The sequence below is a fragment of the Erpetoichthys calabaricus genome, chromosome 11, assembly GCF_900747795.2.
Source record: "Erpetoichthys calabaricus chromosome 11, fErpCal1.3, whole genome shotgun sequence".
Lineage (NCBI taxonomy): Eukaryota > Metazoa > Chordata > Cladistia > Polypteriformes > Polypteridae > Erpetoichthys > Erpetoichthys calabaricus.
The window spans coordinates 78,083,533-78,108,483 of NC_041404.2; the positions used below are offsets into that span (position 1 = coordinate 78,083,533).

At 40.3% G+C, this 24,951-nt stretch overlaps 1 protein-coding gene across 1 annotated transcript in view; it reads left to right on the forward strand.

The window, feature by feature from the left end:
• Positions 1-24,951, forward strand: part of plxna3 (plexin A3) — a 312,944-nt gene that overhangs the window by 40,799 nt on the left and 247,194 nt on the right. Inside the window, 3 exon segments of the mRNA XM_028813391.2 lie at positions 3,462-4,372; positions 4,374-4,739; positions 5,112-5,294. Coding sequence (XP_028669224.1) covers positions 3,542-4,372; positions 4,374-4,739; positions 5,112-5,294 — 1,380 coding nt within the window. The 5' untranslated portion in view covers positions 3,462-3,541.

Here is a 24,951-nt window from a genome sequence, read left to right on the forward strand (position 1 = left end):
TAAATGACTTGCATTCACTCCAAAACAAGCTAGATTGCTGCTGACGTTCAGTAACTTAATGAGCTGGCCAGCTTTATTGACGTTCATCAGCTCATTGCGTTTGGGCTCTGCATGCCTATCGTTTCCATTTTCAGGATTCATTTTGCATTTATCTTTGCAATTTTTGTAAATTATGTTCCTACTCAAAACCGGCTCTTTAAGGTGTTGTGGAAAATCAACAAGTAATTATTTAGTCTGTTTCAACTGTAATATGAATCACCCAGGAAGGAAGGTTCTATCTCATACATCTACTGTAAACTAGAGACCTCAAAGGTAAAGAAATGTTACAAATAAAATGAGACATTCAGTCCATAAAGCTTGATTGGTTAGATAAAGATTACTGCGGTGGTTATGCTGGAATTACTATTAAATGTGGTGGTGCAGCAGCCACAATGGAGAGAACTATCCATAATTTAATCCTGGTAACCTACTGTGCACAATTTTCTCCTTAAGTCCATTGTTATTTTCCTGCCTATATATCAGATAAACACTCGGAACAGGGCTGTCTTAACAGCATCATAGGGCCCCGGGCAAAGTAGTGTGCTGGGCCTCCTGTTTTGATAGCTAAACAGAAGCATATACAGGCATCAGAAATATTCACTTTAGCTCCTTAGCTCCAAACATTAAATTATTCAACCTAAAATCATTTATTGAGCACAGCTATCTCGTTTAAAATTGTCCAAAATGTTTCCAGGGCAAGACCTAATCTGCAAACGTTGCAATCAAGTTCTAGCCTCACTAGGCCACATGTTTTGGGCGTGTACCAAATTAACATCATTCTGGACAAAAATCTTTAAATGCCTTTCAAACAGCCTTGGTGTTACAATCTCTCCTAATCCATGAACAGCTGTGTTTGAGGTACTTCCAGATGAGCTTAAGGTGGAGAAGGACAAACAAACTGTAGTTGCCTTTATTTCACCATTAGCACGTAGACTTAATTTTGCTCAACTGGAATAATCCTAACCCACCTCTGTTAAGTCAGTGGGTAACTGATGTTATATACTATTTGAAACTGGAAAAAATCAAATTCTCATTTAGAGGATCTGTTCAAAACTTTTTTTGAAACATGGCAGGACCTAATCAATAACATTTTATAATAAGCATTTATATTGTGCGAAAAGTCTCTTTTCTCTTTTTACTACTCTTAACAGTTTTGCTCTGGTTTGTTGGCCTTCCTCTCTTTGTCATAGGTGGGGGTGGATTTGAATTTAGTTTTGTTAAGTTTGACTTGATTGTATGAAATGTTAAATGCTTTTAATAAATTCAATATAATATCCAAAAACATAACGTTAAGACAACCTTGACTGGTAAGCATCTACACTGCGGTCACTCCAAATATATATTATTTTTCAGTCAGTGTTATTTTAAAAAGCTTTTAACCAAATAAGATGAACTTATACATCCTCCTTCTCAGTCTTCTAATTACCACCAGACAGCAGTTGATCTGGACAGGTTACCCTCAATGGAGTTTTCTCACGCTATGGTATATTATTTAATTAATTGATTTTTAATTATTGAATTTAAAGTCTCAGAGTATAAATGATATTCATATTAAATTGTGCTTCCCTGTTAATGGGTGGTTTGCTTCTGTACTCAATACTCTGTGATGCTTGTATCCTCACTGGAAAGTTCTGTCTTTCAGTATGGTTCTTTTCCTTCAGTGCTGGCTAGCAAAAATGTTTTTCTATAATATAACATTTTAAAACCCATTATGTTAGAAACACTCGGTAGCAACCCGTTGCAGAGTCCACATACAGAACATACACAAGGCCAGTTTAGAATTGCCAACTACCAAGGCCATGGAAGTTTGGTTGTGCGGGAAGAAAAATGGGATTATCCTGTGAAAAAGCCACACAGGCATGGGAAGAACATGTGAACTCCAGATAGTAACCAGGTGCAAGATTCAAACTCTGAAACTAGATCTTTCAGGAGACAGTTCAAACCACTAAAATTATAGAGACAGATCTAGTCACTGTTCATACTGTTACGTCTATATGAAGGCACTCTTGTAGAAAGGCAGCTAAGGTTCATCATTGAAGCCTGGGCAATAGACAATGAAATCAAAGATCATTGAGTAAGAAAATCCTACAAAAAATAAGCAGTTTGGGCAAAACAGATCCTGGTGACACATAAAGGCTGACAAGAAGATTCTTACTAATAGCCTGCTTTGAGTGGGAAAGTAGGTTGATCATTGTTACAATGTTCAAATAACTATTAAAACAATAGAATCCTTATAAGTCAAGTCTGGCACATTTTTGAACCCAATGAAGCATTACACAAAATCAAGAACAAAGTAGTAATCATGACCATAGGTCACCTGGGTTAACTGCTGGCTTGGAAGCTGCCGCAGCCCTTTATTCTCCTTTCAGGGTATACTATTACTATGTGGTTCATCCCGGAATTGAAGGTGGCGTTTACCAGTGTAAACTTTCTGACTTGGAACCTTTGGTTTGTGACGTGACACTTTGATGTTGGTTTCCATGGCAACAGATAGGTCTGGCAGGTGTCCTTACGTCAGTATTTTTGCACATTTGCTTGAGGTGAGCACAGACTATTGAAGCAGTTATTAAAAATCTCACAGTTTTAGCTGACTTATAGCCACCAATGACAGTTGAAATAATTGATAAAATGTCTTTGTCTTTTTTATATGTAACTTCACTGCCCCCTCTGGCTCTTAGATTTAACCAGATGTCTTATTGCTACCATATTGCTTTGTGTATTGTTGCACAGAGGTTGAAGAAATTTGTGACAAATTACAGTTGCTGCAGTGAACAATAAATTAATTTTACATTGTATGGTGGTGTGTAGGTTCAGTTCCTGACCTAGTTTGTATGGAGTTTGTGCATTTTCCTTGTGTTCAAGTACTTTGATTTTTTTTCCCCCAAATTTTTAAGATTTGCAGATGGGCACTATAAATTGCCCCAATATGAGTGAATGTGTCCCATGGTGGATTGCCAGCTTGTGTTAATATCAGCTGGGAATGGCCGGTCTGCCTGCAGTCTTGTAATTTGAAAACGGATTTTCAAAATGGATGATAAATGATAACATTTCCATTCCATTTTCAAGCCTGTTTAATGCAATTCAGGGTTGTATGGGGCAAATTGGTATCCCAGCAGCATTGGAATTAAGACACAGATATGACAGCAACCCATTACAGAGTTGCCAATTAATCTAATATGTACAGTACATACTTGTGGGATAGGAAAGGAGAAGAGGAGGTTCCAGGGAAAAAGACAGCACAGACAGCACAAGAACATATAACATACTCCACGTGGGCAATGAAACAGACAAAGGATTTGAACAGACAATATTGGGAAGACAGTAACACTAATCACTATGTCTCCGCACCAGCCATTAAAAGTGATTAACAAGCAGAAGTAAGACTCTTCAATAAGTTTCTCCTTTCCCTTTTTGTTTTACAGAAATGAATCCCTAACGCACAGGACAAGCTCAAGAAGGCAGAAGATCATTGTGGCTCCCCCTTCCCCCCCAGCAACCCGAGATGAAACCTTGGTGGTTACATATAGCACTTATCCTGAGCCATGTTCACCTTTCACTGGAGGCCCCTGCCGTTCTCTCCACTGATAAACCTCCAGAACTGGGTGTGTTTCAGGTCACCGACACAACTTTGACACACTTGACTGTTCACAGGGTGACCGGAGATGTGTTTGTTGGCGCTATAAACCGAATCTACAAGCTCTCTGCAAACCTGACTGAGCTTCGTGTGCATGTTACAGGCCCGGTTGAAGACAACAGTTGGTGTTACCCTCCTCCCAGTGTCCGTTCCTGCACTCACAAGCTTGCTGCTTCTGATAATGTTAACAAGTTACTTTTGGTGGATTATATGGGAGATCGTCTAGTGGCTTGTGGTAGTGTGTGGCAAGGTGTTTGTCAGTTCTTAAGATTAGATGACCTCTTCAAATTAGGTGAGCCACATCACAGGAAGGAACATTACTTATCTGGAGCTAAAGAAGCAGATGGCATGGCTGGGGTAGTGGTGGTCAAAGAAGACATTAAGACTGCAGACAAAAAAGGAAGCAAGAAGGGTAGCAGCCATCTTTTTGTGGGTGCAGCTATAGACGGAAAATCGGAGTATTTCCCTACCCTTTCTAGCCGTAAGCTTGTGGCTGACGAGGAAAGCGTTGAAATGTTTAGCCTGGTCTATCAGGATGAGTTTGTTTCTTCCCAAATCAAGATCCCATCAGATACACTCTCCCTTTACCCTGCCTTTGACATCTACTATGTTTACGGCTTCTCTAGCCGTAGTTATGTGTATTTCCTAACCCTGCAACTGGACACTCAGCTCACTCAGCTGGATGCTGGTGGAGAAAAGTTTTTTTACCTCCAAGATTGTCCGCATGTGTGCTGATGACTCAGAGTTCTATTCGTATGTGGAGTTCCCATTGGGTTGCACCAAAGATGGTGTGGAATACCGCCTTGTGCAAGCTGCATATAAGCACAGGCCTGGGAAGAAGTTGGCACAGGCTCTTGGTCTCTCGGAGGACGATGATGTTCTGTTTGTGGTGTTCTCGCAAGGCCAGAAGAACCGTTCCAATCCACCTAGGGAATCTGTTCTCTGCCTGTTTTCCCTTCAAGATGTGAACGAGGCCATGAGGGAAAGGATCCAGTCTTGCTATCGTGGAGAAGGAAAGCTATCCCTGCCTTGGCTGCTCAATAAGGAGTTACCCTGCATTAATACGGTGAGTGTCTGTGTGCCTTGGAAAGCCCATTCTTGTTGTTTAAAGATGGTGGCAAGATTCTTTGTTAGCGTTCTTTGAAGGTCTTGGAGCATATTTTCAAGATATCTGTGATCTCCCTTTGTGGTGCATTTGAGGTGATCCACACTCTCCTTCATATAATTTTCTTCTTCTTAGAAAAGGTGACGTTAACTTTCAAGAGATCTTTTAATGCCAGTAACTGCAAAGCAGCTCTTCTTTGACTAACTGTTGGGTGAAAATTGATTTCCTATTATGTACTTGTATATTTGTCCAAAGAGGCAAAAATAAATGCTGCTTCTCTTTGTGTAAGAATGTCCTAATATAACTTATTTTCACTTGCTGTCTTTTCCCTAGCCTATGCAAATTGATGACAATTTCTGTGGCCTAGTCCTGAATCAGCCTTTGGGGGGCTTGCGTGTCATTGAAGGAACACCGCTGTTTGAAGACCGATCAGATGGGATGGCAGCTGTGGCTGCCTACACATATGGGGAACATTCTGTAGTGTTTGTGGGAACACGAAGTGGCCATCTAAAAAAGGTAGGATGTCAGCATCCCTTCCTTCCTCGAAACCATGACAGGATTACACCTACTGCTTTATAAGTTAGGACAAGCAAACTAGAAGCACAGAGATTCCTTGCTGATAGCAACCATTTCTCTGGTTCAGTTGGAAAAGCCAGAGCCCCGGTTAACGACCTGCTAAGTCTGTGTTCTGCATTGTTGAATTGACGTGCTTGGCGTCTTGCTGGGTCTCTAGCTTTTTCTTGGCTCGGGCTCTCGATTCCCTGCTGTCGTAATGTCAGAGCTAGAGCACAGTGCATTAAGCATTTGATTCTTTTCTGATGTCTGCATTTGCTGAAATTGTGCTGGCTTTGAACAAAGGAGAAACTGTCCCAGCCGCAGTGTGTATTTTTTTTTTTGTAATGCTATTCTTTATCAAAATACTTACAAAATGAAGGGTAAATTCTTTCCTTTGACCAGTAGGTGGTAATAGAAATGGGGGGCTGGTAGATTCATGACTACCTCTGTGCTGCTGTATTTCGGGCGGTGTGGTTTATGAGTGAAGCAGCAACACTATGGAGACTGGATATGCCCTTAAGGGATGCTTGCCTCCATAGTACCTATGAAGACCTTTTGTCACTATGGAGCTAAAGCTTACTGCGCCGAACCTTTATATACATTCTGTCTCAACAAAAACCTAGTTTAGCAAAAAATTGCAGCCATTCCAGGACAAAGACAAAATTTGTTCTCATCTGCATACAGACACAGAGGCAATTATCTTACACAATGACCATACTGAATGTTGCAGAGAAGCTTTAACTTTATTTGGTGTTTTTGGAATTTTCTAGAAGAGGTCATTTTTGAGACGGTTGGTGCGTGTTTTACATTTTGGCCAAATACAAGTTTGAAGCTGGAATGTCACACTAGACAAACTACCCCAGGCTACTAGACGTTTAGTACTATGGCAGTTAGCCTTTATGATGACCACCCACTGCCAGGCCAGCCACAGAGTGTGTTGCAAGATCACCTGTTGCTGAATAAGCACCGGACCTGCAAGTAAATTTTGGTTATAGTGCCATTTCCGCTTATATAGTTTGTATTTTAATGTAGCAGCAGCAGTAGTTATGTTACCTTAGAAATCTTGATGATAAGCCCAGCTCTATCACCATCCTTCTGGAGTTTGAATGTTTTCCTTTTGTAGGTTTTCACTGGTTAGTCCAGTTTCACCCACCATCCCAAATATGAACGTTAAGCTAACTGACACTCTTCGTCTGTGAGTGTGCTCTGTAATCCAAGTTTGCTTCATTCCTTATACACAATCTTTCCACTACAGATTTCAGTAATCAGTAACCAGAAAGTATAAGAAGTTAATCCAGAAACGGGGTGAACATTCTTAATTTTCTTCATGGTACATCTTTTGCCTCTCAGCTTGTATCTGGTGTATTACTGTGATCAGATGCAGGACCTTCAACTGTTTCTTTCCATCACAATAGTGACAAACAAGTGCCCAGCAGCTGTAAAAAGCATTCCAACATGGTACAGCCCATCAAGGTTCATTTTCTGCTCCTGCTTCAAGGTCCAGCATGTTAGCTGCCACAGTTGTTGATTTTTATAAAGGAATGCAGAAATGTGAAGGAATGCCAACAACCTCCTAGCTTTGTGGATGTCGTGGGGTTCCTTTACTATTGCACTGCCATGTTTTCGTTTATTTGTGGTAATCGTTCCTTTTGAGTCAAACAGAAATAGCAACGATTTCAGTGCTGCTACTTGGTAAATAGCGTGCCTGTTGCTTTTGTCACTGAGGTTAATAACCCAGTAGGAGGCAGGTCAGAGGTTAACAGTTGCACATTTTCTTCATTCGTCTTCAGACTTCTGAAGGGCTTTGAGTTGTTCTCGGACAGCTGAATAATAGCGCTAGAGGTTTGTTTTCATTGGTGAAGCTGCTGGCACTCTGGATTAAAATGTAAAAGCTGAAGTTTCATGTAAAGTGCATCTCCAGATGTTCAGTGACGCACTGCACAAATATGCATTTGATGCGCAAGTATCCATTTCATTGCTTTGGTTTTGCTTGGTTGTTAAAAGTGCACACTCATTTATTGTGAGGAAAGGTGTCACTTTCTTGAATGAAGAAAGGAAAAAAAATTGAGTGGAGGCCCCGCATAGCCAGTAGCTTACTACATGGCACATAAACCATGTGTGCTGCAAAGCATGCTTGCTGTTGACCTGCCTCAGTTTATCATTTGATTTTCCTAAATGATAATGATGGATACCAGTTTGGAAAAAAAATTCCAACAATATCTAGACTCATCTACTTTCCTAACAAATACTCACCCTGTGGGCTAAATGGTGAATTTATTCAAACAGTTTATAGAGAATTAAAAATCACATTGTATTGCATCATAGTATAATTTCATGAACGTGATCAGGCAAGGCTGGAACCAGCCCTGGAAATCTTCATCTCTGGGCACATCCCCTTTCACTTATAAAAGGGCCAATTGCACTTGTGAAAGGCGCTATATAGCGCAGACTGACGCAGAGGCACGTACTTAAATAACACACACGTTTATTTTTCTTCAGCCGTGGGGCACGCCTTCCCCGTGTCCCACAGGCCCAACACAGTCCCAAAACACACACAAATACCACAACAATCATTCTATTATCACCACCACTCCTCCTCAGGCTTAGTCCTCCTCCTCCCGACTCTGGCTCTCGAGTGATGGTGGCTGGCCCTTTTTATAACCCACCCGGAAGTGTTCCAGGTGCTTGACCACCTGGTCCTATTTGCCCTTCCGGGTGGGGCTGTAGAATCGTCCAGCTGGGCTGTTGGAAGGAGACAGCCCCCCCTAGCAGCCACCCTGGGCCCCAACCAAGCTGTGGAGGACTCCATCTCCCATGGAGCCCTGCGGGAGGTTGGGGAATCAGCGTCGGCCAGGGAGGCTGCCACCAAGTGCCCCGGGGGAGGTATTGAGCTGTCCATGGCTGCTCCCCCGGAACATACACAGCAGGGGCGTCCCGGCCGGGCATGGAACCCAGCCGTTCATCACACACTCATTCACTAAGGAATTAATTCCCCAAATCTATCACCATATTCCTTTACAGGATTGTGGGGAGAAATGGTGTAAGTCAGAAACCAAACCTCCACATGATGCCCTCCGATGGCTGGTAAAATGTCACACATAGCCACACACTTACAGTGGTCTGTTTTAGAGTTGCCATCTTTAGGGGATACTGTGGTATCCAAAGAAAGCCCCCATGGACACAGGGAGATCTTGCAAATGCCACACTGACAAGCCATGTCCAGGAGGTATGAGGCTGTAGTGCTAACTGCTATACCAATGTGCCATCTACTGTGTAAAATATTTCACAAATCCAAAAGGACGAAATTGGAAAAGAATTCTAGAAAATATAATTGAATATAATTAGCTAGTCTCAAGGCTTCTAGGTTGCAAGTTACCAAAGCTAAGACTTTAAGACTTTAATTCATGGTCAGTCCTTCTTCTCAGCACACATATTTGAGTGTTTCCTTTTTTGAATTCCTTTTAGTAAAGATTTCCAAACACACTATTGTACTGAGCTGTCTATCTCCTTTAAAAGTATTCTTTTATATTTTAAAGTTTTTTGTGTATTCATTTTTTACTTGGTTGGCATTGAGGCTTTTTTTAAGGATTGCTAATATTAGGCAAAATTTAAAAATGTACAGCTAGATGTTAACAAGACTGCAATGAATTGAGCATGAGGATATATTTGACGTGCATTTGTTAATTTTCCCTTTGTATACTGTGGGTCAAAAGTTCAACTTCAGATTTTCAATGGATTTACACATTTTAGGCATCCCTGAACATGATCTGACCTCTTTCAGAGTGACGTCTGTGTGTACAGATGTGACACAGTGAGCATAATAACTCAAATGAATCACTCAATCTGAATGCAACTTGGCATTGCAGAATGCTTGAATCCTATTGATTTTAATCAAAATCACTCTAGTAGATTTTGTTGTACAGAGATAATGGTCTTGCATGTTTTTCTTTAGGATTTCACTTGTAAAATCACAGTTTTATATACAGGAAGGCATGTGTTTGAAATATCAGATTTTTGTAATTTAAATAATTTGCCATTGGTTGTCCTAATGACACAGCAAGTGGCATTGCTGGCAGTCATCTCTTGGACTTCAGTTTGGTTTCCAGTTGAGTTAACATGACACACTCCATTAAAGAAAGCTAGACTCATGTCTTTGAGTAGAATTTATTGAGTGTGGCCTGCATTTAACTTGTGCCTTGTGTGAAGGCAAGTGAGACTGGACAAAGTGGGGGAGCTGGACTCTCGTGGAGATCCCCATTTAATTGCAACAATGCTAATTTAAGTAAAACAGAAGGAACTGAAATAGTTTGTCTCATGTGGTCTCTAAAACAGTTGCTTCTGTGGACAAATGTGGCTTCAGCAGACACAAATCTGATAATGAACTCTGACTTCTGGTCATCTTGTTTCTTATATAGCGAAGAGGCTAAAAGGGGCAGGAATTCCAGAAATGTCTGCAAGTGAGGCCAGTGCTCTTGAGTGGACTCTTCCTCCACTCTAGAGCTGGGAGAGGTTAGGAATTACATTTTGCCCAAACTCGTCCTCCATTTCACCTCTCAAGCAGAACCTCCAACACACTCCTGTTACACCTTCATGGCACCTGTAAAGAGCCAAGCTCTGACTTGTACCTGTTACTGATGAGAAAAAAAACAGGATCCTCCTTAACTCTTACCGGGGCAAAGCAGACCTATACAATTGACTAATTTATTTAGAAAAATGCAGGGCTGGTATATTAAATTATTATTCTAATTTGAGGTTGCCCTCTTCAGGTTGGCTTATGCTTATTATTTTGAGTGCCTGAATTCTCCTGCAAAGTGCAAAATAAATATCTTTATGCCTCGGAGCATTTAGAATTGTAGTCACAACACAACAGCATAATTTTAACTTATTGTGAAGACTGTAAAATGACTTTTAGTACCCATCAAGGCATAAAAAAGTGCATTAATATTCAGAATATATATGTAATCTACCTTAATAAAAGTAGAAGTGTGTGTCTGTGTATTTCTGTGTTCGTCCGGTTGCTATGTTTCTGTCATTTCAACGGATGGTGCATCACAAACATTTGTAGTAATAAAATGCATTGAATTTGGCATTCTAACAAATGGTTAGAATTATAACAAATGGCGTTATAACAAATCCCATACCAAATGGCATCTAACAGAGACATATGTATTGCATTCATCATTCCAACAGATGGCGTATCACAAACATTTGCATTAATGCTATATATGTTTGTAATGTGGGCGGCACGGTGGCGCAGTGGGTAGCGCTGCTGCCTCGCAGTTGGGAGATCTGGGGACCCGGGTTCACTTCCCGGGTCCTCCCTGTGTGGAGTTTGCATGTTCTCCCCGTGTCTGCGGTGGGTTTCCTCCGGGCACTCCCGGTTTCCTCCCACAGTCCGAAGACATGCAGGTTAGGTGGATTGGAGATTCTAAATTGGCCCTGGTGTGTGCTTGGTGTGTGGGTGTGTTTGTGTGTGTCCTGCGGTGGGTTGGCACCCTGCCCGGGATTGGTTCCCTGCCTTGTGCCCTGTGTTGGCTGGGATTGGCTCCAGCAGACCCCCGTGACCCTGTGTTCGGATTCAGCGGGTTGGAAAATGGATGGATGGATGTTTGTAATGTGCCATCTGTTGGAATGACAAATGCAATGCATTTACATATGCATTAAAAGATACATTCTAATAAATGGTGCGCTGCAAATGTTAGGACTGAGGTCTATGTTGATAACTTAGATTTCAACCCGTCTTAAATGGGTAGCATGGCTAGTAAACTTAGAATAGTATAGGTATAGTATAGCAAGGATCAAATGTACAAACCAATGCATGGCTTAAGAATGAGTCTGTATGAATGATTAAATATAATACAAGTATGCATGAAGTGTTTAAAATTATGATTATGATTATACACAAAGGGGACATTGACATTAGGGACATATAGGTAACTATCCTCCACCCCTTTAAGGTCAACCACTTTAAGGTTAATATTTGTGGTTGGGGTAGGCCACTCTAATAATTTAAATCCAAAAATTAAGTAACTCAGGTAACGGCCCCACCGATTTGTGTCACGATAATAGAAAAGTATCAAGGAATCTGTCCAGTGGATTGTGACTATTACTTTAAAAAAGTTCAACAAGAGCATGGCGACTCAGCTGGAAACTTGTGAAGGGTAAATTTTGTACAGATATTAGAAAGTTTTTGTTCACACAGAGAGCCATAGGCACATGCAATAAGTTACCAAGTAGTGTGGTAGACAATCGAACTTTAGGGAACTTTCAAACTAGACATTATTTTGGAAGATTTAAATTAATAGGATTGGTGAGTTTTGTTGGGTTGAATGGCCTGTTCTCATCTAAATTATTCTAAATGTCTAACTTTATATTATCCTCATACCATCATGTTTTTGTTAGCAATTTAAAGAACAGAAACGTACACCTAAAAATCCAGTTTCCTCATCCTAAACTTGAAAGGGAATGGCTGGCCCCTACAGACACTACTTGTTCTCAGTTCAGCCAAGAACACTATGAACATTTTGAAGAGAGCCTGGGAAATATGAAAAAGTGTGTGTGTTCCATAGTGATCTACCATCTTCCCCAGAAACATCATAATTGGCTGATTTATGTGTGATTTTAGTAACAATGTGTGTATTATATACTCTTAAAAGCTTGTTAACTATTTTATACTGCACACATTTTGGCTAATCACCTCCCAAAATATGGTTGAGAGCTAAATACAGAAAACCATTCTAACACCAACAAACTCTTTAGTCACAGTAATTTGCAACAAATGTATGCTTATGTGTAGCCACGTCAACAGAACAACTAGTAGTCTTTAGATGAGTTTTGATTGGTTGACAAACTTACATGTAAGTACATTAATCTAACATGTACTCCCTAAGACTTTATGTCCCAAACAATATTCCATATTATTCTGAAGTGTGGTAAGCACACTGTGTTTTGTCCGCATTTACTTCATTTTGGCTGTGCTCCTTTTGCACAGCTATAAATCGTGTCTCAGTCTTTTTACATTCTGACCTGCCTTTGGAGTGCTTTGTTCACTAGACTTACCCTTTGTGGAATGTGTCTGAGCCAGTTCTTTCTCTTTGCTTAAATAATGAGCAATTGTTCAAGTCCTGAATTTGCCGTACCATCAGAACTGAGAGTTGCTCTAAAGTATTTTGTAGGCTGTCATCCAAATACTGCTAAGTGTTGAGGGTAGAAAAGGGTGGTGACCCTCACAATTTAGGCACAAAAGTCCAATTTACCACATGTGTTGAGCTTTTGTAATTTCAGATCTTTATTTTGTAAGTAGAACAGTTTGCATTCTTTTGGTTAGTAGAATGTTCCATTTATTTTTATTCATACTATAGTGCAAAAATGGTTCCATGTTGGTGACAAGTAGTATTATGGTAACTGTAAGGCATACGAGTATTGTACCCTCTCAAAGCCATGCCAATGTGCAGGGAGAAACTAAAATTATTATCTATACAGGGGTAGCTCGTCCCCTTCACCATTTGCTATGGTAATCCTCCATATTGTCTAGACAGAGGTTTAAGCCTGCCAGCCTCTCTGTACCTAACTTGCACATTTATGAAGCTGGCTGTCACTTTAATGTTTTTTAAAATGATCTCCTTTTGGCCTCCAAACTTTTATTTGGATTCCTTAAAGTTGACTGGTATCTGAATACTTGGTAAATTCTTTATTTTGCTTTACAGTATCTCCTATCCTCTTGATATATACTCACTTCAGAGCACTTACACTGTAACTGTGCTGCTCTGCACCCTTGAGTACTTTCACTAATCTAATGTGGCTTCATAAGGTGTCACAATTCATCCCTAAACTCTTTACCCTACAAGCACGCAAGCTTCAGCTGAGGCCCTGGTGTGACTGCTCTCTCAGGGCTTCAGTCACTAGAATGATGTCATAGAAGACTTAGGCCTCATGTGCCCCCGGCACTGCAAAACCCCACTTACGTGACCTAGTTACAATTTTATAAGGTGTGAGCCATACATAGAATGAAAGGTGAATTCTTTGCTTGGAGTTATGAAGATTTTGCTTGACAATTATTTAGACTTGTGTTTTGCAATATTTATATTAAAGAGTCTATTTTCCAGAAGTTGAACATTTGCCATTTGAGCTATGTGGATCTGCTTAATTTTGCCTATAAAAAATTCAATAGTTCTATTAAAAGTGTTGGCAGCCCTGGATGACCCACTGTAATGTTCTCTCTGCTGTGTAATTTTAAAGGCTTAGTGCATGTGTACTGCTCAGAGACAGAGAGGCAGTGGCAGACAAAACAAAGGGTTTCCTCCTGCAAATATAATCTGGGCCTAAGTGTAGACCCCAAACCAAAGATTCTCCAGTTCCACAAATTGTTGTACCCTCTTGTCCATTCTATACCCTGCTTAGTTCTGCCTGGACTAACCCCAACTAATTTAGCTTTCCCCCATAACAGGTATAGCTCTGCTTCCTTTCTCTTATTAATAAGTCTGTCCGGCTTATTGCTATTTATGGACATTCAATTCCAGAATGCTAAAACCCATGCTAATCTAGTCATTCAAACACTTATCAATTAAGAAAGTAAATGAAAAACTGGTGCGTAAAAGAAGTGCCTAATAAAATAATAGTAATAAAAGACAGCAAAAATGTTTGTAGTCTCTGAAATTTGTTTTAGGCCAGTATAGCTAGTTTCCTTGCTGTGCTCCAACCTGCAAAAAAGTCCTTTTCTTTGTAGTCCCGTCTTAGTAGATGGTTTCCAATAAGCCTGCAATTGCTTGATATTCTGAGCCCATCATAAACCCACCCCTTCTCTATATCTTCTCGCTACTGCTGGGCAAAGTGAGATGAGGAAATTTAAAGTTGTCTTCTAACGTTAGTTACACATTTCAGAATGTATACACTGTAGTTTGTCTATGTTGAACACCTCAGAAAGCTCAAGAAGCTGACACCTAATGAACCGGACCACTTCTTACGAAAGGGGTATAATGTGTATATGTGTGTAATACATATAATAACGTGCATATGTATGGTATGTATATGTACACAGTATATGGTTTAGTAATGAGAGCAAAAATGAAGAAAACAACAGCTTAACATTAAGAAGCCTACCTGCTGTCCTTCCTGGCTGATGTTTCCCTTACTACAAAGGAGTCTTCCTCTTTGCTCTCTTCCAATCAGCAGTGGCAACTTGTAGTCATAGAAGCTCCTTCTAGTCTCTTAAAATCACATGACTGGTTTCAAGATTTACTCTTAAGGTTAAGGAGGTAGTGAAGGTTGTGATGCTAATGTTGATGTTGGTTGGTGATCCTAGCCAAGTTTACACCCCATTATGTCATGGTGGTTTAAACTGCAGACACCTTCTCATTTTACCTGTGGTTTTCAGGAAAGCACTTTTGTGTTTTTTGTAACGAAACTACTATTCCCTACTGACTTTTTCATTCCTACTTGAACCAGTGGCATGGTTCTCCTTAAGGAGACACAGTATTCTGAAATATTGATGCTGGTGGACCCTTAGCATGCACTTGGTCTTCAGGAAGCTGCTCATTTCAGCTCCTTTGATACATAAATTGTGGCAAAGCCATCATGAGACAAACAGTACTTAAAGAAGCGACAATTAAACTAGTGATAGAGGATTGAGGGGGTGAAGTTAAAGCCTAAAGCTTCTCCTGATGATACACCATCATTTTGTTTCCAATAACTGAGCTGCTGTTTTTACTTTGACATCCAGTAAAGGGCTACTCTTGCTTTCCATTTGGAGTACTGTGTTGCTTTCCATGCTGTGTGCAGCCCACCTCTTTGTGCCCCCCTACCTCCTGGCCTAGACCTTGTGTTGGATTAGGCAGCTCCTCATTGGGGACGACTGATGTTCACTTTCATCTTCTCTTTTGCCTTTTTAAGGCACTTTTCTTTCTGTCCTGCTTAAAACACATCCAACATGAAACGCCTTCAGAGCACTTTGATGTGTGGAAGCTGCCTGTAAAAAGGGGGGGAAAAACACAGTTTATAGACAGGCTGTCTGCATGACATGATCCTCCTAGATGTGTGACCGGCTGACCTACTAATATTCAGTGGTTTTGTACAAGTAATGGAATAACAGAGCTGGGAGGGTCTCACTGTTGCAAGGAAAGCCATGCTGTGTTTCTGCTACTGACTGCAGCCCGCTTTTGCATTTTGGACATCCAGAATGTGTGCAAAGTACCCTGAAGACCTCAAAAAGCCCCAACCTGAAAGTGACCCTGGGAAGCAGAAAGCTTTAAATGAGGCCTTTCCCTTTGTTTAGTTTACCTCTGCGCTGGCAACACTTTAACAAGCTTTGCAATGAAGGAGTGCGTCTGCTGTGAACTTTAAGGGCAGGAGGTGAGGGGCCTGTGAGCCGATTAGACATAAAAGGTCTGGTGCATATATTGACATATTGCATGTTTGTGAGAAAGATGCTTATACTTGGGTCTGTTTCCTCATGAATCATCTCCTTACCACTTTTCTAAGCTTAAATTCAGGCATGATTTGCAAAGTTCAGCTGCAGTTGGGTTAAATACAAGGGCAGCTCAAATTTGACTCAATTGTTTAGCAATCAATGTGACAAAGGAAAGTATGATTTGTGAAATAACAGCTATGTTGGCGAGAAAAGTATGGAGTTCCTGATTTTTAGTAGAGAACCATCCCACCCTCTGCTCTGTCTCCTGGCTGGTTTCCAGCTGGAGTGATGGTCTTTTAATTAGAAAGTCCATTAAAGCAGGCAGACAGTCAGGTTGACTCCCCGTATATGCATACACACTCCATCACAAGCCCATCACCTCCCAGCCTCCGTGGCAGGCGCCAATCGGCATACAACTCTTGAAATCAGCCTATAATTGGCACTTTGAGAGATGAAAATGACTGCAACCCGAGCACATCACTTAATAACGTGCCTTCTCTCAAACCGCACCCAACCCAATCATTTGTCTTCGTGTTGTTGTTGTTCCTTTTTTTTCCCTTTTTTACTTACACTTCCCACTTCTTTCGGAATGTCTGCTTTCAGGATCTGTCTGTACTCTGGGTAGACAGACAGGAATGTCATCTGCTTCAGACTTTGCCCAAAAAGAAGCAAACAGAAATGACCTGTCTGTTCCATTTGTGGGCTATAAAAACAATGTGTCAATGTAATGAGTTGGCTAATCTATCTATGAAGTTAAAAAAAAGCCATTTTTAAATAATGCAAATGAATGCCAGGAATAAAAAAAAAGTTTAAAAACAGTGATCAGATTAATATTATGTGCTCGATCTACCACTCTTAAAAAATCTTACAAGTTTTCTCTAATTATAGCTATGTGGCCTAATGGCTAGTTGCACTTCTAAATCACTGTGTTACCCTTAGCAAATCATAGTGATGATAAATACTTATCTTCTGGGCTACTTTGTGTGAAGTGGAATGCCAAATAAATAAATAAAAATCAAAAAATACTGCATATTGCTGATTGGGTTACTAAAAATCAATATTAATTGATGGTGTCCATTTGAAATCTAAAAATCAAATCAAAACATCCACTCCTCATAGTATTTTCTGAAATGCACTCCAATTGCGGTCTCTTCTGGACACATCCTTCTACCTGTCATGTCTCTTTTTTGCATCAAAATATTGACCACCGTCATGCTGTGTCATTAGTAGCACATATTTCCTTTCACTGGCAGGTGATCAAATTCTTTCAAGAGGTGATGGCTAAGCATTTGCCCCTTTTTGACAAAACTACTGAAAGGCTGAACCAAACCTGTCAGCCGCAGATGCATTTGCAGAGAGAACTGATGCTCCGATTACTGATTGAGTGCCTGTGACCACCATCAACAAATCGATTTCTAAAAAACTTGCATTGAACTCCTCCCTAGAGCTGATTATATGGCCCCTGTCAAGTGCATCTCAGACCACTTGAAGACATGTAGTCTCTCTGCTGCTTCTCAGAACTCTGCTACTACTGCTTTCTCTTTTCTGCCTGACTAAGAAGTGTCTGCCTCTCATTACTTTTGATTGCCTCAGTACTGTTTACAATTTATATTGTTATTAAGGGACGCTGCATTTAGTAAAGCTGCACATAGCCAGCTGGCACCCCTGGATGTTCCATGTGGTTGTGAATGCAGTATGTAAGAGCACCTGTCTTACTGTTCATGGTGATTTCTGATGCACAATATATGGGCAGTGGGTTCTGCCATTCCATCTGAATGAATTAAGTGAAACACCAGCATTTGCTTGTTTCTTTTAAAGTAACATCTACAAAGTAAATTATTAAAACATTGTTGCATGTATTTGATTATCTACCACAAATGAATGTACACATTTTCATTTTAATTTATTAGGATATAACTAGCTGTGTAAGCCCGGGGTCTTAGAAACTATTGAAATCATCAGAAAAAAAAAATTGAAATGTAGAGATGTCAGGTAATTGAAAGGAAGTACTCTGGGCATCTCTCTCCTAGGATGTTTTTATTTTGGCGACGCACTCGCATCGCTTGTGTATTAGCGGCTAAGCGACTTTGTCTTTCATCTGAGGTTTCGTTTTGCCGACATGCTCGCCTTGCATGTGTATTAGCGGTGGGAGGAAAAGTAAAAGGGATACTGTTTTGCTGATGTGCTCGCCTCGCTTTTGTATTAGTGGCTAAGCGAGTGACTTTCTTCTGAGGTTTCATTTTGCCAATGTGCTGGCCTCGCTTACGTATCCTCAGAGGTGGAGCCCTTACCCCGACTCCACCTCTCACTTCTGGGCTGGACAGGCACACACACTTCCACATGTAGATGTTTAGATGTTGATCTAAATACCATTTGACAAATTTTTCTTTCTTTAATTCATTCATTCATTAAACTCAACCGGCTAAGTCCTGTACAACATCAAGAGGGGCTTGGGCCCATTATCATGCAAGGCAGTAACCAACCCTGAAGGGGTGCCAGTCTATGGTAGAATTGTTATTGTTTTATAATATTTGTTATGATAAAAATGAAAATTGTTGAGTAAGTGAGCAAAGTGGATGGCACCATACTTAATCTATATCTATAGAAAAGAACAATTGTTAATACTATATTTTGAACTGTTAGATATGTATAAAGTATGACTTATCCAAAATTTGGATGAGTTGAGTAAAATTGGAAAGTTAATGTATTACCATTCCCTCATAAAATAGCACAATGATAATGTTGTCTTTGATCTGTTCTTATTTTTTTGGAACTTTCCAGTCCTAGCATCTTTTTATTCCAACTTCTTGTAAACCATGTACTCCATATCTGACTGTGAGTCCCCAGAGCTGTCCCGACCTTCCCCCCAACTCAGTCATAGTTTAGCCTAGGATGTCTAGCAAAAGCAAAACACACCAAAGACAGCTTTACAAAGGAAATTACCCACCTCCTCCTAAACAGCTTGTTTGTTTTGGCAGAACAAGAAACAACAAAACCACTTTCGCTGTAGCAGAGATTACTCGTAGCTGTGGGCTGGCCTCCTGAAACAGTAATAAGCTGGGGCCAGGCCTGCTCACATGTTACAGGAAGTGGCAGGCTTGGTGCCAGGTGTGACTTTTGGGACCTGGTGACCACTCAACACGGCGCCATTGGAGTTGGTCTGATGTAGTCCAAAAGCAACAAATTCCACGAATCAGGACTCACTGGGTTGTGCAAGATCTCATTTTTGTTACCCACTATCCTGTAATCCCATCATGGACTTGTAGACCTAAATTAGCTTTTGTCTGAGAAGCATAATATGATGCAACCTTAGCACAAACGCAGCTTGGATCCCCTGAGCATTTAGTTGAATGTTTTTGGTTAACTTTTTTTTTCAGGGAATCATATTCTTACAATGAAATGGAGAGAGAAATATCAGTACAGTTAACAACAGTAAGAATGAATATGCTCATTTTGTCTCTGCTGTGGCACTGCATACATTTATAGAAATATTTAAATGCCTTAAAGCCGCCATTTTGTGCTGCTTCTCATTTTTCAATACCAATGTGTTGCCAAGCTGGTAAATTTCTGACAGCCATCAGTTTTGCTTTTGCGTTATTATTGGACTGGTTTCCTTTTTCTACTTCTTTACTCTTGCCTGGGTGTCTTTGTTCACCCCCAAGACATTGGAGTCATGCTGCCCTGTTTTAGGATAACGTGGCACTGACAGCACAGTTGTCTGATGGGCCAGCTAAAAATAAACTATAATCGACTGCATTGTCAAATAATAAAGTAAATGGTCAGCAGTGTGGTCTAGTCACTGTGGCGCTGGACTGTAAGCCAAAAGGCTGTTGGGTCAATCTCCAGCAATGTGAGTCACAATATGAACTTGAACGGGTGAGTCACATAACCCACTAGTGTTCCACATTTAGGATGATCTTAACAATTTTGACATATAAGTAATTTGGGTAAACCTATCAACTGAATCATTTTAAGGCTGAAACAAAGCTGTCTGTGTACAAGTTTACAGAAAAAGTACAGTGTATATTTAACAAATTAGTCACTTTCCTATTCCTTATTCCTCCTATTTTTATTCTGTCAGATATGCTTCCAATTCTTGCTTCCCTCTAAAATGCCCCCCCAACCAGGGTGCTCACTTATCGATTGAAAGACTTACTTGGGCCCTGTGTCTGTTTCATTTATTATTAGTTAATTGTTCAATATTCCATAGTGTTCGGACAGACAATTTTGAATTGTACAGCAGCTATGTGGACAGTAATGTACCAATGAGAGATAACACATATGAGTTCCTCTACGAAGTACTCAATCAATTGTGAATCATCTCAATTCCCATTTCCCACAGGCATGCTTTTTTATGTACAGGTCACAGGAAGCAGAACCTATCCCTGCACCATTGAATATAAAGCAGGAATCAACCCTGAAAAGGATGCCATCCTATCACTGGGCACTCTCTTGCATATACCCTGTGAATTGAGCACTGTATAGTGCCCAACCCGGCACGGACTCACTTGGAGGCACATGTAAAAAACACAAAGACTTTTATTTTTCTTCAGCTGGAGGGCACGCCTTCCCTGTGAACCCCCCAGCCACAACACAGTCCCAAAGCACTTTCAGCAAACCACAGTAACACTCCCGTTTCGAACCACCACTCCTCCCTGGCAACCTCGTCCTCTTCCTCCAGATTCTGGCCCTGAGTGGTGGTTGCCGGCCCTCTTTGTAGCCCACCTGGAAGTGCGCCAGGTGCTTGATCACCTGCTTCTGATTGTACTTTCGGGTGGGGCTGTAGAGTTGTCCAGGCCGGCTCAGGGACCCATGCAGCACCCCCTGGCGGCCGCCCCAGATCCCAACAGGGCTCCCATGGAGCCCTGCGGGAAACTGAGGCATCATCTTCAGCCAGGGAGGCTGCCACCAAGCGTCCCAGGGGAGGTATTGAGCAGTCCATGATTGCTCCCCTGGAACATGTGTAGAAGGAGCGTCCCGGCCGGGCATGGGACCCGGCTGCCTGCCACAACCTGCACTTAGAGCTGCCAGTTATGCATATCTTTGGTTACATGTGAGGAAACTGGAGTCTTGAAACATACAGATAGTGACCAGCCTGGGATTCAAACTAAGCTCATTGAGGCTGTGAGGCAGCAGTACTAAGAATTGTTCCACATGCTTTTATTCATTGGCTTTTATATTAAGTAATTCAAGTATATGAAACAAATATGATTACATGTTTAATTCAGGATGTGAGCTTAACTGTATATCAAATAAAGAAAAATCATAGAAGTCCACTATAGCTTTTTTATTAATTACATTCTTTCAGTTTGATTTCTTATCTCACATTCCATCTGTTTTATGTGCACACTTGGCTGGCAGAAGAATGGAATGGTTTTTTTCTGCCAACCAAATAGGCTTTTTAAAAAGATGGGAAGAAATACAAACCAAAAGCAATACAGGAAATTGCAACTAGTGATCAAAAATGCAATTGAATGTTTGAAGAAGCCAAAAGCACTGAAATAGAGGCTAAGACAAATGACAAACCTTCCACCAATGCTACTCCAGTTAAATAAATAATTCAACAAATACATTGGATCAATTTTAAAAGCCTCCAATTCACAAAGCAAAATCATATGAGAAGGAACCAGCAAATGAGCTAAATAAATACTTCTCCCAATATTTTATAAAAGAAGAAATCAATAGAAGGCTTCAGGCAGAAATGAAAACAAGCTCTGCATTTAAGTATTTTTAAATAGCAGAGCCAAATGTGCTTCAGGGAAAACCATGCCTTAAGAGCAAATGAGAACCTCTTTCTAATGATATTTTTACCAGTAGCATTGAAAGAAGGGAAAGGTGGTATTTTTAAACTTCTAGAAAACCTAATTAAGTATTTCCTTCCAGTGGGAAAAACACATAATTACTGTAAAGTTGTAAATGGGGCCCACATACACATGGAGAGAAAGACAAATAAGCCTTGGACTTATGGTTATGTGATCTCCAAGGCTTAGAAAACTCAAAAATAGGCTTCATACTTAAAATCAAACTTCCAGGTAGACTTGAGCTTGGTGCTCAAAATTCAAGCAGGAGGCTTGCCATCTGAAACTCCAAAATGAACCAAAGCTTATAAATCTCCAAAGAGAGAGGGGGACTGTATAAAACCCGTAGCTGAAAACAACACAATGGAGTGTAAAAAAAGTTTATAAAAAAAGATCTCTCTATTATAAAAAAAAATCTTGGGAGGGAGACTAGGGAGACGAGACGTGATCTTCTCGGAAGACAATTTGACGTCCCGCGAGAGACACTTTAACGTCAGACGAAACAAGACAGTGAGACAACATTTAAAACATGTTCACGGACATCTAACCTAGCAGTTGTTGTAAAGCTTTTGGCAGACACGCTTCATGTGCTCCCAGCTCTTAAAACAATGACAAGCAGAACACGCAGCTTGCCAGCAGCAGCAGCAGCAGCAAGCCAGCAGATGAACCGACCGCTTCTCCTTAGTGTGCGTTCAGCGACACACCCGACCCCCTTCACAACGCAAGCGGCAGAGATGAAAAGTGGCAAAAGGACAGCTGCTGTACAGGCTTTTAATGATCGGTGCGCTGCGCGACAAGCAGAACACGCAGCTCGTCAGCAGCAGGAGCAGAAAGAACGCAGCTGATCCGACAGCATCTCCTTAGCTTGCGTTCAACCCCTCCCCCCTCCTCACAACGCGAGCAGCATTATACATCCTGCAAGAAAGAGATGTAACCACGCCCGAGGCCGGAAATAAAGGACAAGTATTGTTTTTACAAAAGTTTTGAAATAAAAGTGAAAATAATGCATATGTAACAATTCCCATGAAAATAACAATCTCTTTAAATTGTATATCTGGTAAACCAAAACTGGGGGTGGGTGAGCGAAACGAGCAGGGGGAGGAGCCCCCTAGTTTCTAAAAAAACAAGCAAGATCAAAAATAAATTAAGGATACAAGCAGGGCCGGATTTATATGAAAAGAGGCCCTAGGCTATTCCACTTATGAGGCCCTTTCACCTTCCATTTTTAAGTTTGTAAATTACATGAGAGATAATAAAATTTTGCTAACAATTTGAATGTAGGCCCCTCTTGATCTTGAGGCCCTAGGCTGAAGCCTAGTTAGCCTATAGGAAAATCCGGCCCTGGATACAAGTTAATGAAATGTTGCCTAAGAAGCAATCCAAAAGTGAACAATATTAAATCTGTGATCCAAAAATCAATAGCCAGAGACAAGAGCAAAATTTCAAAATCAAAGAATTAAAAATGAAAAACTTTCAATGTCCGAAAGAAATCAGAAATGCCAGAAATAAGAGGTGAACAACATGAGCAGGAGCTAATACTGCTATGAGCTAGGGAGTTTGTTAGCACAAAGTCCTAGAAACCTTTGCAAAAAACCCCACAAGTGGAAAGGTTCATCAGCCTTTGGCTTATAAACCAAAAAATGGCAAATGAAGGACCTTAATAAAATAAAATTTATCAGAAATAAAATTTATCAGAAGTGCTCTGTAGTACAAAAAATCTCAGAGAAGCACAAAATACCCAGAAGGAGTTGATATCACACAACAGGCAATCCACTGATTAGCAAGTCCCAAAAACACAAATCCAAAGAAAAGTTGACATACAGAGCAACAGGTCAAAAATCCAAAGAAATCCGCAATAAACAAAGCAATAATCATAAGAGAACTCAACCAACACAATGAAGTGTATTCAATGAAATGCAAGGGACTGTTTGTTTCTCCAGCCTTTTTAGGACTGGGGGCAATCCCTATGCAATGACAGGCAGGTAAGCCCCACCTCTTTGAGAAATGCCCATAACACATGGAACATATGAGAACAAGCAAAGGCACAAAGAGACTAAATAGTCCACTAAACTAATAAATACAGTACATAGTCATACAAATAAAAGACATAAGTAATAATATTAACATAAACAAAAGAATAAAAAATGAACAAAAAAGACTTAAAAGGCCTTTAAACACAAGTCAGAGGAGAGACCCAGGCTTAACTACAGCAAATGGCTTGACCAATAGCTGAAGCATCTCAGCCCTTGTATAGGCAGGAAGCGGTCCCTTGGCTGTAGCATTAGCCCTGTGATCTTAGTATATGTACGGAAAATAGCTAGACATATAACACACTAAATTAGCACTTTTTAGCAATATGAAAAACAAAATACCAAAAAGCAAAATTTAACATTAACATAGAAAAATAATAAGAAGTAATTGCACCTTAATATTTTACTCAATAAGAATAACTTATGTTCTACTCAACAATATGGAAACTACAGCTAGAAATAAAGCAGACTAATTGGATCAAATAATATTTACAGTAAATACAGGCTATAATGCAGCTGAAAGTGGAAAAATCTTGGAGGTGTCTTGGACTTGGCAAATTTAGCAGTACACAGAATTAAAGCATAAGAGCTACTTACCTTAGAGGTGCAGAAGACCCTTGATGTGGATTCATAGCTAAAATAAATACCTAAGCTACAGGCCATCAGCTTCATAAAATTTGATTGATGTGAGTGAGTGAATAAGAAGAACAGATGAAGGGAGAATGCCACATGTGAAGTGAGGTTGTTGGTCTAAACCCTCTGGTATCTGTGCTAAAACTGTTATTTCCCAAATTAATTACATTGATTCAGGTACAGAAAGTGGGTTTTGTTGGTGCAATTAAAAGGAAAATAAATTTTTATGCTATATTGTAAAAAATGTTGAATATAAATCAAGGATATTATGCCTGGACACTACTAGTGAGACTACATCTCGAGTATTTTATGATGTTCTGGACTAAGTGATATAATAAATACACAGAAGCTGTGGAACCTGTGCAGAGATGAGCAACCAAATGCATCCCTGAACAAAAAGATGTATTATGAGCTGACAGGCTAAAAGAAATTAAACTGCTTTAGCCTATGTACTGTATGTCTATGGTGACCTCATCTAAGTTTTCAAAATTGACACAGACATCAAAAACGTTGAGCCTACATAATTGGTGTATTCTAATAATGAATCACACATTCCGACACTGGCCAATATGAAGATGAAATGCATTTTAGACACAGATAATGCCAAAGATAGTCTGAATGTATAACAATCTACCAAGTCTTGTAGTTAAAGTTGTAAAACTTTAATTTTAAGGGTGAGATAGTCAAACAAGTTAACTTTTAGTTAACTAATTAGTTAGACAGATTGAATGACATTTTTGATTTGTGGTATG